Raw genomic sequence first — 13234 nt, 5'->3', positions numbered from 1 at the left:
AGAGGAATAGCGCTGAGGAGGCTACAGACAGCATTAGAGAATTGCTACTGCTCTGGCGACCTCCTTACATTTTTACAGGTGAGGGGGCTTTGGAACCAGGTGGGGAGAAGGGAAGAATGTCTCGGCTCAGAGGGGCCCCTGGAACAGCTGATATTAAAAATGAAGGCATGGATGTTGGAGGGGGGTTTATTTGGTGAACCTGGGGTGGGGAGGGAGGGATGGAGGAAGAAGAAGGGAAAAATGTTTATGTTTATTAAGAACTTTATATACCACATAACAGCCTAAAAGGATCCAAGCGGTTTACAATACACAATTCACATTCATCAAGAGAACTCCATTAAAAATAGAAAAGGAAAGATTAAGAACAAAAGTTAAAAGATTTTTTCCCCATAAAATATCATAGCAAATATTTCAACAGTAACAATTCTAATAGTAAAACAATAAAACACAGATCATAGTCCCAAACTCTGGAAGGGAGGGAATTTGGTGGGTGGGGAAATTGGGGAGGGGAATTGAGGAGCCCTCACGTTCTGCCCTGGGCCACAGCATGTCTAACACCAGCCCTGCAGGCCACACATGCGCAAATATGATTTTATAAAATTACTCCCCAAAAGCCTACTTTGCTCTTAGCTGCACATTTAGTTAGAACATGTTCCTTACTTGTGTGATTGGATTTATTACTACACGAGTGCATTTTGCTTCATATTCTGGACGAGGGTGTTCTTCCTGTTCTAAGAACTCTGCAGTGTCCCAGTTATACTCTAGCTCAGCCTGCTGTCGCTTCCAGAGCTCCAGAAACACTGTCACTGGAAAAAAAGATAATGAACAGGGCTATCTGAAATGAATATACAATTTTGGTGTTACCACTATTCTCTGTGGACAATCTTTTCCTACTTAGTCGTGAATGGCAATGATGCCTGGGTGAAAGAGCCAAAGAAAGGATCTCTGTGATATGAAGGAGGAGATTCCTGTCTCCTTAAACAAAACAAAGTTCATTCTCAAGAAACTGGCAGCATATCAGGATGTTACATAAAAGGTCGATGATACATAAAGGTCATTGTTATTTATGCATAGCACATAAATAGAAAAATTGTGGTCACTCTGAGTACTATGCTCCCATAAATCACAAATTCTCAAAATCAGAGTGTGCATGGACTCAAACATATTTGTATTATTTTGTTTCTCAAGCAGATCTAAAAAAGTATTTTAGACAAGCAGACTCTAGTTTATTCTCCATGTCAGCACCATGAGGAGGTGCTGAAAAGTTCTCAATCCAACCAACCAACTTCCTAAATTCTGAGTGTAATTTTGCAAATGTAGCTGGTCTAATGTATGCTTTATTGAAGATACAGTCATAAAATCCACATAATAAAATGTCTAGGACCCATAAGATGGCAGGAAAGTCGGGCCATTATTTTCAGGGGACCATAGGAGAGCAGAGAGCAGGAGAGTCGGGGCGGCTTCTTGGGCAGGAGAGTCAGCAGGGACGGGAGCGACTGGTCCTCAGCAGTCGCTTCTTTATTGATCGGCCAGGCAAGTCGGTGTTCCTGAAAATGTTTAGAGAATCGCTGCCTTCCTACATTTGCATGCCATTTTCACTCATTTGCATGCGCAGATTGGATTGAATCGGAGGTTGATCGGCACCAAGGTTAGTGAATCGGGTCGGTACACAATCGCAAACACGATCGGTGAGCATAGTGAATCTAGCGGCCTATAGTGATCCTTTTTCTAAGCTGAAGTAAGTGCTAGCACATGCTTACCACAGCTGTGCATGATTAGCGCACAAGCTTTTACCAACTATACAAAAGGGGTCCGTAAGGGCTCACACTAATTTGTTTTAATGGTCGCTTGCTAATGGCTGTGGTTGAAAGTGGCCTTAGTGCACAGGACAAAGGAGCCCATAGACTTAAGAAACCTCACCTCTTGTAGTTGGCAGCACAGTTTTAGCTCACTGGTCCCACCCCATTTATTTTGTCTGTATTTGTCTTTATTGGATTTAGGGATCAAGATGGAGAAGGATTATGTGTGTCTGAAAAACACTGTGTACCTTTGGAAATATTATACAAATAACAGCTGCTCCTTGTGACCCTGAGCAAGTCACTTAATCCCCCCATTGCCCTGGGTACGTTAGACAGATTGTGAGCCCACCGGGACAGACAGGGAAAAATATTTGAGTACTTGAATAAATTTATATAAACCATTCTGAGCTCCCCTGGGAGAACGGTATTGAAAATTGAATAAATAAATAAATACTAATAAAATAACTCAAAAACACCACGAGAAGAATTTCTGGTAAACATAGTTTGTAAACATCAGGGTCAACATTCACAGTCACTAAGTTAGGACTGCATTTATGTGGCCTGATTTGGCCACTACACGTGGCTGCTCAGCATGGAAAATTGGCAGTTATCGTGTTATATAGAATAAGAACATAAGAATTGCCGCTGTTGGGTCAGACTGGTGGTCCATCATGCCCAGCAGTCCGCTCACGCGGCGGCCCTCTGGTCAAAGACCAGCACCCTAACCGAGCCTTAACTGAGACTAGCCCTACCTGCGTAAGTTCTGATTCAGCAGAAACTTGTCTAACTTTGTCTTGAATCCCTGGAGGGTGTTCTCCCTTATTACAGACTCCAGAAGAGCGTTCCAGTTTTCTACCACTCTCTGGGTGATAAAGAACTTCCTTACATTCGTACAGAATTTATCCCCTTTCAACTTTAGAGAGTGCCCTCTCATTCTCACTACCTTGGACAGGGTGAACAACCTTTCCTTATCTACTAAGTCTATTCCCTTCAGTACCTTGAATGTTTCGATCATGTCCCCTCTCAATCTCCTCTGTTTGAGGGAGAAAAGGCCCAGTATCTCTAATCTTGAACTGTACGGCAACTCCTCCAACCCCTTATCCATCTTAGTCGCTCTTCTCCAGACCCTTTCAAGTAGTATCGTGTCCTTCTTCATGTACAGTGACCAGTGCTGGACACAGTACTCCAGGTGAGGGCGCACCATGGCCCAGTACAGCGGCATGATAACCTTCTCTGATCTGTTCTTGATCCCCTTCTTTATCATTCCTAGCATTCTATTTGCCCTTTTCACCGCCACCGCACATTGCGTGGACGGCTTCATCGACTTGTCGATCATAACTTTTATCCACTGACTGAATATTCAGCATAGATAACCGATTATCTCACACTGAATATTCATATTTAACCGACTAAATGCTATTTAAGCAGTCAGCGCCATTTCTGGATGGTTAAATAGTGGTATATACATTTTGTCAGATTTTCTCGAGATACCTTTAGATAAAACTGAATGTTAAAAGGTTTGCAAAAGAATAAAAAGTTACTCAGCTTACCCCATATCCCCATGAATACTGCAAACACTAGTGTTCCAAAGCTATCAAATATGCAGAGTTTCTGTAAAACATTCAACACATTTTATTTTTAGTTTAGTTTATTCCCATTTCTAGCCCCCCTTTATCCAAGGCAGGTTACAAAATATACTTACACAGTAAAACAATTAAAATACATACAAAGCAATCAACAAAGCTCTTTGCCTCACACCCAGGCATCTCACCAGGGCTGCTAGGGAAAATTGAAAAGCCTTCCAATTCCAGATAAAAACTCAAAAATAACAAAGTCAGTTCAGAGCAGAGCAGAAAGAGATCTTCCAACTCGTGTGTAGAAGGAAAGACTGAGGAGCTGCAGCACAGTCCAGTGAGGAAGGAGGTGGAGCTGAAAAAGGTAGATGATGTCTTCTACACCAGTGGTTCCCAACCCTGTCCTGGAGGACCTCCAGCCAGTCAGGTGTTTGGGATATGCATGAGAGAGATTTGCATATAATGGAGGTGACAGGCATGCAAATCTGCCCCATGCATATTCATTAGGGCTATCCTGAAAATCTGACTGGCTGGTGGTCCTCCAGGACAGGGTTGGGAGCCACTGTTCTACATAACTCGCGGTTAGAGGAAAATAACCCATTGGTCAAGACTGATGTGCCTTTTGCACCAGAAGTTCACATTAGTGTCTGGTACCAGCACAAAACTGAAACCAAAAGTAGGGTCTAAAAGATGGCTCTTCTTCCTAGGTGCATATCTAACATCAAGGTTTATTATCTCATACGAAACCCAACACAGTTATCATGTTTTGGCAAAAAATGCCTTCCTCAGGGGTTAGCAAATAAAATCTAGAAATTCCTGCAGTTAGAGTTCTTGCAAAATACAGGGAGCTGTAAGTAGCAGAAGCTCTGGGTGGAGGGTTGGGTAGGAAACAAAACCTAGGAAGTTGCTCAGACTCACAGCTTGGGGAAGGCAGATGAGTAGGGTTACTAGATGTCTGGGAAAACTTGGACATGTTCTCTTTTCAGAGGAATGTCCGGGTACCCGGATAAATTTCCCAAAACCTGGCAGTTTGTTCTGGAAGGTTCCGAGCTCGGGGCTGCATCTGGAGAGCCATATCACTGTGTTGCATCCACGCACGCTCAGTGGCCCTCCAGATGTAGCCCCGAGCTCGGGGAAGAAGAGACAAGGTTTGTGTGTGGGCAGAGCTGGGAGTGGGGCTGGAGGCAGAATGGGGCGGGGCTACGTCTTCTTTTTGTGCACAAACAAATAGGATAACCCTGGCAAAATTACTCCCCAGAAGTAATTTTAGATGAGGACCTTGTCAATGGTAGTAGCAGAGACTTTCACTCACCTGCACAAAATTAACATGGGAACACTTACTACCTTCTATTTAATTGGTGCTAAGGGCTCCTGCATTAACCTAGTGTTATCCAGTTAGTGTGCACTAATTGGAACGTGTCAACTGAATAATGCTTCCACATCCATTCTCCACCCATGACTTTCCACCTGAAATATTTTTTAATAATAGTGAATGCATGATTTAGTGTGTGCTAATAGGCAAAATACCACAAAATACTGAGTGTTAAACCTTTTCTTGAGCGATAAATGCATGTTAGGGTTTAACGTCTGCAAGCTGGAAAGCTAATGAAGCAGTGTATGTTCAGGTACAGCATTTATTTTTGTGACCCTAAAATGAGGCAATGGAGGCAATGGCCAGTGACGTAGTTAGGGTAGTAGGTGCCTGGGGCGGTGGCACTCCCCGTTCACTCCCCGCCACCCCCCCTCCTTCTGCGTTCCCCAGGCTACACTCGTGCCCTCCCTTCCCACTCCCGCACCTCTTTAAATCTTTGCCAGCGCAAGCAGCTTCTCTGGCCTGCTCTTGTGCTGGCATTGGCTTTTCCTCTGGTGTCATTTCCTGGTACTGTGACATGGAAGTGTTTTCTGAGGGAGCCAGGCCAGGGGGAGCAGCAAGCCAGAGTAGTTGCTTGTGCTGGTGAAGATTTAAAGAGGTACGGGGAGGGGGCGTGGAAAGGAAGGGAGGGCATAAGCATGGTGTGAGGGTGGGGTGGGGTGGCGAAAAGGTGCCAGTGCCCCCACCAAGATGGCGCCTGGGGCAGTCTACCCTCCCGCCCCCTCTTACTACGGCAGTGGCAATGACTTGCCTAAGATCACAAAAAAGCTTTAGGTGAGATTAGAACTGGGCTCTACTGGTTCTCAACCCACTGCTTTAGCCATTGAGCTATTCCTCTACTCCAGCTCCATTTTTATTTTATGATTCACAGAGGCAATGTCATATGCTGGCAAAAATATCACAGTATTGTAACTTTATTTTCCCAGTGAGAGCAAGTCCATTTGCACTGGTGCTGCAAGTAGGACTTGCTATATTATTTGTAGACTACATGGTAGGAGGAAATGTACTGCCTTTCTGTGGTGCAACCAAAGAGATTTACATTTATTATATATCTGCTCTATCCCTAATGGGCTCACAATCCATGTTTTTGTATCTGGGCCAATGGAGGGTTATGTTACTTGCCCAGGGTCACAAGGAGCTGCAGTGGGAATCAAAGTTCCCTTAGATCTTCCTTGATAAAGCCTAAACTAGAAAATGACACGGGGACAAATTTTTCCCTGTCTCCACGGGAACTCATTTTCCCATCCCGGAGAGTTCTTTTCCTGCCCTTGCCCTGTTCCTGCAAGCTCTGTCCTCATCTGCACAAGCCTCAAACACTTTAAAATCATAAGTGTTTGAGGTTTGTGCAGTTAAGGCAGGACTTACAGGAATGAGACAAGGACAGGGGCAGCAACAAAACTTGCGGGGACGGGAATGGGGATGGAAAAATTGAGCTCCTGCAGGGATGGGAAAAATTTTGTCCCCGTGTTATTCTCTAGCCCAAACCAAAGAACATATTCAGTCTGTCACCTTTAGACTTATTCTCCCCAAGTGTCATGTTTCTTCCCTATTCATCTAATGGTCTGACTGATTCCCTCACAGAATGCTGCATTAAATGTAATTGAACAAATTTTTTATTATGAGCTTTTGCCTCAAATTCCCATTTTGCCTTCTATCCAGATAAGTGGCTTTGAATACTGGGCTGTCTAACTTTATAAAGCTTCTTATTAGATAGGTGCTGTACACTTAGAGGTGCATAATCGAAAGGGACGTCTAAGTCCGTTTACGTCCATCTCGCAAGTCGTCCAAAGTTAAAAAGAGCCTAAGAGACATTTTCGAAAGAGACGTCCAACTTTTTTTTACTGATCGTCCAAGCCACTAAATCGTCCATCTTTATACCACATTTCCGTCCAACTTTCCGTCCAAGTTCAAAATGCCTAGAACAAGCCCTGTTGGATGTGGGAGGGGTCTGCAAAGTGATGGACTGCACACCCAGACATGCCACCTAAATAGTGGGGTACCTTACAGGGCACTGCTGTGAACTTCACAAAAAGGGTGCCATGGCTTCTCCTCACTACAGCTCCCTTATAGGTGACGATGAGCCCCCCCAAACCACCTCCAGAATCCCCTAGACCCACTTATCTACCACCCCAATAGCCCTTATGGCTGTGGGAGCCATTTATATGCCAGTAAAAAAGGGTTTTGGGGGTGTATAGGGGAGTGCATATGTTTAAGTATCAATGCCCTGATTACAGGGGCTTATGGGCATGGGTCCTCCTCTCCATGGGTCCCTAACCCACCCCCAAGACGACTTAAGCTGCCTCTGGGCTGGACGACTAGGCTTTCCTATGCCAGGCGGTCAGGTGATGATGGTCTGGAGGCTGAATTTTAAAGTTCTGAATAAAATTTTTATGGGGGTGGGGGGGGTCGGTGATCACTGGGGTAGTGTGTGGGGGTCTGTGTTATGTGTTTGCAGTGCTTATCTGGTGAGTTTAGGTGGGTTTTTGTGACTTAGACCATGTTTTACATGGTCTAAGTCACAACGTCCAAGTTCCGTCTAGGCTCTGTTGTTAAACTTTCGGTTATACATGCTGTACGACTAAGCCTAAGCCAGCCCATGTACCGCCCAACTCCTGCCTTCAACACGCCTCCCGAAACACCCCGTTTAGCTTTGGACGTTGAGCGGCACTATGAAGGCCTAGGTCGTTTAGAAATACGTCCAAAACCCGTTTTTATTTTCGGCGCTTGGACGTTTCTGAGAAATGTTCGTCCAAGTGCCGACTTAGGCCGGTTTTTGGATGTTTTTCTCTTTCGATTATGAGCCCCTAGGATACAGCCACACAGATATGAATAATTAGAAAGAAGATCAAGTGTGGGATAAATAAATAAAATAATTTACCTTCGATGATTCACAGGTGATGTTGAGACGCCAGTATGTACATCCTTTATCACATTGAGGGCACATTATAATTTCACCACCAATGTTGGCATCGCACACCTCTTTGCTTAATAAAAACAAAGAATAGCTCAATTATATTTCTTATTATGAATACTTCCTCAATATTTTCATTCTTCTCTGCATTCTCTCCATTTATGCTCCATTCTCAGTCCCTCACTAGGGATGTGTTTTCATTTCAAATAAAACTGGAACATTTCCACACATTTTACTGTTTCATTTCTTTCTTTCTTTCTTTTTTTTTTTTTTTAAAGAAAAATAGGAAATGCCACTTCTTCCTTTCATTATTAAATGTAAAGCAGGTGGATGGGGCCCATTCCCTGCCACTATTTTAACTCCATTCCTGGGTCTTCTACAAATCCTCACAGCTTCCCAAACAGCCACTTAATCCATTCCATGAGTTTAAAAGGGACAGAAGCCAACCCGAGGTCAAAATGGTGTCTGCAAACCAGAGGCTGGTGCCATTGTATAATCTTGCCAAGAATTCAGCTAGCAAAAAAAGGACAAAGGGCCTTCAAGTTTCAGGCAGTCAAACCCAGTTTTATTATAAGACCCTACAAGAACTGTGTTTTGGCATACCCACCTGCATCAGGGGTCTGCATAAAATAATAGATATAAAAAATGATTGACAGGCAATTATAAACCATAAGATGTTATTACAATTATAAAATAATATAAAAACATGGTACAAAAAACCATTAAAATCTGATCAACAAAAATGTACCGTATTTTTCGCTCCATAAGACACACTTTTTTCTCCCCAAAAAGTGGGTGAAAATAAAGGTGCTTCTTATAGAGCGAATACCCAAAACCAACCTTATTTTAATTCTGGTGCCCCCCTATCGCTGGATGCGGCTGCCTCCGAGTCTTCTTCTCTTGCGGAGAGTGGGCACAAGGCTGTCTGCCTGGTCCTGTGCAGCTTCCCGTGAGAAGTGACAGCTGACACAGCTGCTTCTGAGTCCTCTTCTCTTGCGGCAGAGCGGTGCACAAGGCTTCCTACCTGGTCCCGTGCCATTTCCCGCGAGAACTGACAGTTCTCATGGGAAGTGGCATGGGACCAGGCAGGCAGCCTTGTGTGCCGCTCTGTCGCAAGAGAAGAGGACTCGGAGGCAGCCGCGTCAGCCGTCAGTTCTTGCGGGAAGTGGCAGGGTCCAGGCAGGCAGCCTTATGCGCTGCTCTTCGCTAGAGAAGAAGATTCAGAAGAAGCTGCTTCCAGCGAGGGAGGGTGCCAGAATTTTAAATAGGTACAGAGGTGGGGGCGGGCTGGGGCCTGTCTGCCCAGCCAAATTAAAAATAGGTACCGGGGGGGGAGGGGGAGGCTGAGGCCTGCCTGCCCTGCCAAATTAAAAATTGAGAGGGAGAGGCTGGGGTCTGCCAGCCTGCCTGGGGGGAGGCCGTGGGGGGGGGAGGCCTGCCTGCCATTAGACCTGCCCTGTGCCCTGTACCCTGTCCCAGCCTACCACTAGACCATCAGAGGGGGGGACAGGGTACAGGGCACGGGCAGGTCTAGTGGCAGGGTACACCATTCGGTTCAGAATTTTTTTTTCTTGCATTTTCCTTCTCTACATGTAGATGCGTCTTATAGTCAGATGCGTCTTATAGAGTGGAAAATACAGTATATTCAAATAATTGCCATATCAAATAAACTGATTGAACTAATATGGAACTAATGCAAAAAACATATGAAGTGACATTGTGTGGTTGTCAAATGTACTCCCTGAAGTGGTTGTTCTTTGGAAGACCAACAAACAAGCCATTACAGTAGTTCATGCGTGATGATAATAATAATAATAATAACTTTATTTTTCTATACCGCCATAATCTTGCGACTTCTAGGAGGTTCACAATGAAGAATAGCTGAACAATCAGCGAATTACAGTAAGTAAATAGGTAAGAATTACAGTAAATAAATAGGTAAGAGGTCACTGAGTGGTCAGTGATTACAGGTGCAAGGTGATTAGAAGCAAAGCTAAACATAGGTTGCAGTATAAGAATTAACTATTATACATATTACATTGAAAATGGTCGGACACCAGTGAGTATCTGGATAACAATTGTGGAGAGGAAATTTTTTTTTTTAAACAAACAAAGGGTGTAGGATACCTAGTATGAAGATGAAAATCGGGCTAAGGTGTGGGAGTTTTGTTCGCGGGGAGAAAGTCTGGCTAGGACATGAATTTCTTAAACAAAGTGGTCTTTAATTCTTTCCGGAAGACGCTGTAGGTCAGCCTAGCTACATCCATGAAATAACCTAGCCAAGATTGCTGTCTGGCAGCTTGGAACTTGAAGGTTCTGTCCAGGAAGATTCGATATCTGCAGCCTGCGATTTTCGGGTATGCAAAAAGGTTGCGGTTTCTGGTAGATCTAGTGGAGGAGTAGAATTCGAAGTGGGGTAGAAGGCATACAGTAACTGGGCGAAGTCTGCTTCAGAGAAGTACCTTCTAAGTTTTTTTAAGTTGTCGGAGATAATAGAAGGAGGTGGACACTACCTTAGAGATATGGGACATTAGAGTCAAACTGAGCAATCCACTTTCTGCCAGTGCAACTGTTGAATACCTTTTTAGCTGTGCTAGTTGAATAGTGATTCATAAGCACACTTGCATGAATGACAGTCACTTTCCAAAATTTAGCTTTCATAAAAGCAAGTGAATTGAACAGTAGAGTAGTAAATTTGTTGGGATAAAAACATTAACAATAGTGCGTTCATTGTAGTTTCAACAGTTTTACTTTTTACTCAAAAAGGCAATAACTTTTTTTTCACTTTTAAGTAAATTTTTAGTGTGTTCTTCATTGTACTTTTACTTAAGTATTAAAAATACCTGTATTTGTACTTTAACTTAGGTACTTTGACCAACGCAACCTTTGAGCTGCATGTTACTTAGCACACACTTTGTTAGTGTGCTAAGTAGTAAAATGATATTCTAGCAAGCATGAACCTCCATTCTTCCTCTTTAGTTGCTTTCTGGGCTTGTTTTCTTAACAATTATTTTGTTTCGGAACTGTATATTATGTATATTAATATTAGAACCCTACTATGTGTCAAGTAGGATAAAAACTTGTACGTAAACTTGTACTGAAATTATGTATGTTTAACCTTTATCCCGTTCTGAGCTCTTTGGGGACAACAGGATAGAAAACAAATTACATAAATAAATAATGAAGAACTGCAAATACTTTTTAAAAAAAACAAAACAAGGCCTCTTATTTAGTATCATTTTGCGGAATATAGTCTCACTAAAATCATTCTAGGGCTCACTCACAAAAACATTCAACTTTAAAGCACAAACACTATTGAGAGCGTTATAGTGTTTTTGCATTACCATATTATAATTTGGCCACACTAGCTTGTTAACCCCCATAGCATTATGGTTAACCCCCATAATACTATAGTGCATGCTTGTACTGTTCCAAAACCCAATTGCTAGCAAGCCTAGAGTCAATGAGCTGGTTAGAAGTAAGGCTTTCCTCCCTCCCAGGCAACAAGAAGCCTGTTTGAAGCAACCCCATTTCTTCCTCTATGCTGTTCCATCACAATCCCACTCTGCCTGGTGAAAAATAAAAGGCTTCTATCCCTACCACTCAGAAGGCTTCCCCATGTCAAAAGATCTATAAGGACTTGGACCTGTTCCAAATCCCTTGGATCCCCCATCCCCTGCCAGCCCCTCGGCTGAAGCTGAACTCACACATCTAAAGTTCCTGGTTTTCATAGGAAAGGATGTAAAATGATATTACTAGGGGTATTTGACCACTGTCATATGGGTGTGTGTGTGTACAGGGGTCCAGGGTTTCTGAGAGCTTTTGATATGGGTGGGGAATCCTTTGACATGAAGGAGGGGAAACTGATACAGTGGAGGTGGGGGACAAGGGGGCTTGGGGGATGCTAGACAGGAACTATGATCACCACAGGAGAGAGGGAGGAAAGGATAGAGATGTCCCAGATGAGGATTGTCATTGCTACACATGGGAGGAGTTCCCCAATTGCTACCCTAACCCACTTGCTTACTTTGAGCTGGTTAGCGGAACAGATTTCAAATGATACTAGGCACAACAATAAGTTAAAACTAGATCTTAACAAGTTTTACATGACTGTTTACTAAAAAAATTGTAAATAGCATGGAAAGTAAGCACAGTCCCATGCTATTTATTCATTTCTGGCAACCCTCATTGCCATAGGATATTCATTCATTTTTAGGCCTGGGGCTACACATTTTTAAGTGCTCAGAATAACATTTTCTAGGATTATTTTAACATGCATAGTAGGTCCTCACTAGAAGAGACTCCAAATGTAAAAGAAAACCTAATAGCTGAAAATCTGGCTTTGAACTGGGTCCATAATTGACTGGAAATTTCAGCCTTTCACATTCTTTCACTGGATTGTGATTCCATTTTCCTATTAAAGCACTGGCGCTCAACCTGAAGAAGTGTGGAAATACAGAAGATCAGCATTTGCTTAAACATTACCTCCAAGTACATGAGTCCTGAGATTTATATCCATATAAAAAGCAAGCGAGTCCGACTATTGCTGCAGAAACCAGCATTATTGTGTAAAAACCAAGCCAGGCAAAATAGATTCCAATTTTCTCCCCGTAATATTTCCTGTAAAAGACAAATCTTTATCAGCAAATCTAATTATAGTCTATTCTTCAAATTCACTTAGGGTGTAATTTTCTGAGAGTTATATATTAAACTGTAGTTCAATCCCATGCATTGGTGAAGGGCAGTTTCAGACCTAGAAATTGACTAAAATCTCTTAACCTGACATAGGCCAGCATTTCTCTCTGCCTCCCTTCCACCTCCTATGGAAAATTATTCCCTCTATTCCTGCCCCCGCCAGCCTGGGAATTCCCACCACCAGTACCTACAAAAAGTAGTTTGCGCCACAAAGCAGTGATCCTTGGAGACTGCTTGCAGCCTGCCCTGGACACTCGCTATGATTCCTCTTGTCAAATAGGAAGTTGACTCATTTCCTGGTTTGTGGGGGAAATGAGAAAGAATGCTCTAGGGCAGGCCGCAATCATCCTCCAAAGATCACTACTATAACCCAAGTTGCTTCATTTTCTAATTCATTTTCTCAAAAAAGTGTGGGATGAACACAGAGGATCTCTAATTAGAAAATGAATGGTATACAAAACCAAAACTTAAATGGTTGCATGTGTGTTTGATATGCCAAATGGTGCTTAGATGGTGACTTTGAACAGACTTGCAAGATCTGTTTCCTATATATTGCAATTTGGTTTTGGATGAGCTGGAGAAGGCTTTGATAGAAACTCCAGTAATTTGGAATGTGAGGATAGTGCTGAGCAGATTTTTATGGTCAGTGTCTTGCAAACGACGAGATGGTTTGGATAGACTGGTGTTTGCTTCGATGGCAACTCTAGTAGTTGGAACTTAAGGGCAGACAGTCCCAGAAATGACAAAGAAACAACTTAATCATGAATCAATGACTGTTGGGCAGACTGGATGGATCATTGAGGTCTTTATCTGCTGTCATTTAGTAATTTTTTTTGCTGGTACTGGTGGTGGGAATTCCCAGGCTGGCAGGGGTAGGAAGAGG

General features: G+C 43.1%; 1 protein-coding gene across 3 annotated transcripts in view; it reads right to left on the bottom strand.

Moving 5' to 3' along the window:
* The window catches only part of ANO6 (anoctamin 6), a 230726-nt gene that overhangs the window by 90161 nt on the left and 127331 nt on the right, over nucleotides 1–13234 (bottom strand). For all 3 annotated transcript variants that reach the window (XR_004540720.1, XM_033959705.1, XM_033959706.1), the window contains 4 exons: nucleotides 12142–12276; nucleotides 7624–7729; nucleotides 3350–3410; nucleotides 661–806 (listed from right to left, as the gene is read on the bottom strand). Coding sequence is in view for 2 of the 3 variants with exons in the window: in XM_033959705.1 (XP_033815596.1) it covers nucleotides 661–806; nucleotides 3350–3410; nucleotides 7624–7729; nucleotides 12142–12276 (448 nt within the window). In the remaining variant the exon portion in view is untranslated. The remainder of the gene's footprint in view (nucleotides 1–660; nucleotides 807–3349; nucleotides 3411–7623; nucleotides 7730–12141; nucleotides 12277–13234) is intronic.

Source organism: Geotrypetes seraphini, chromosome 9 (assembly GCF_902459505.1).
Source record: "Geotrypetes seraphini chromosome 9, aGeoSer1.1, whole genome shotgun sequence".
NCBI classification, from domain to species: Eukaryota; Metazoa; Chordata; class Amphibia; order Gymnophiona; family Dermophiidae; genus Geotrypetes; species Geotrypetes seraphini.
The sequence above is the reverse complement of the archived record's forward strand: the minus strand, read 5'-3'. Positions and strand labels throughout refer to the sequence as shown.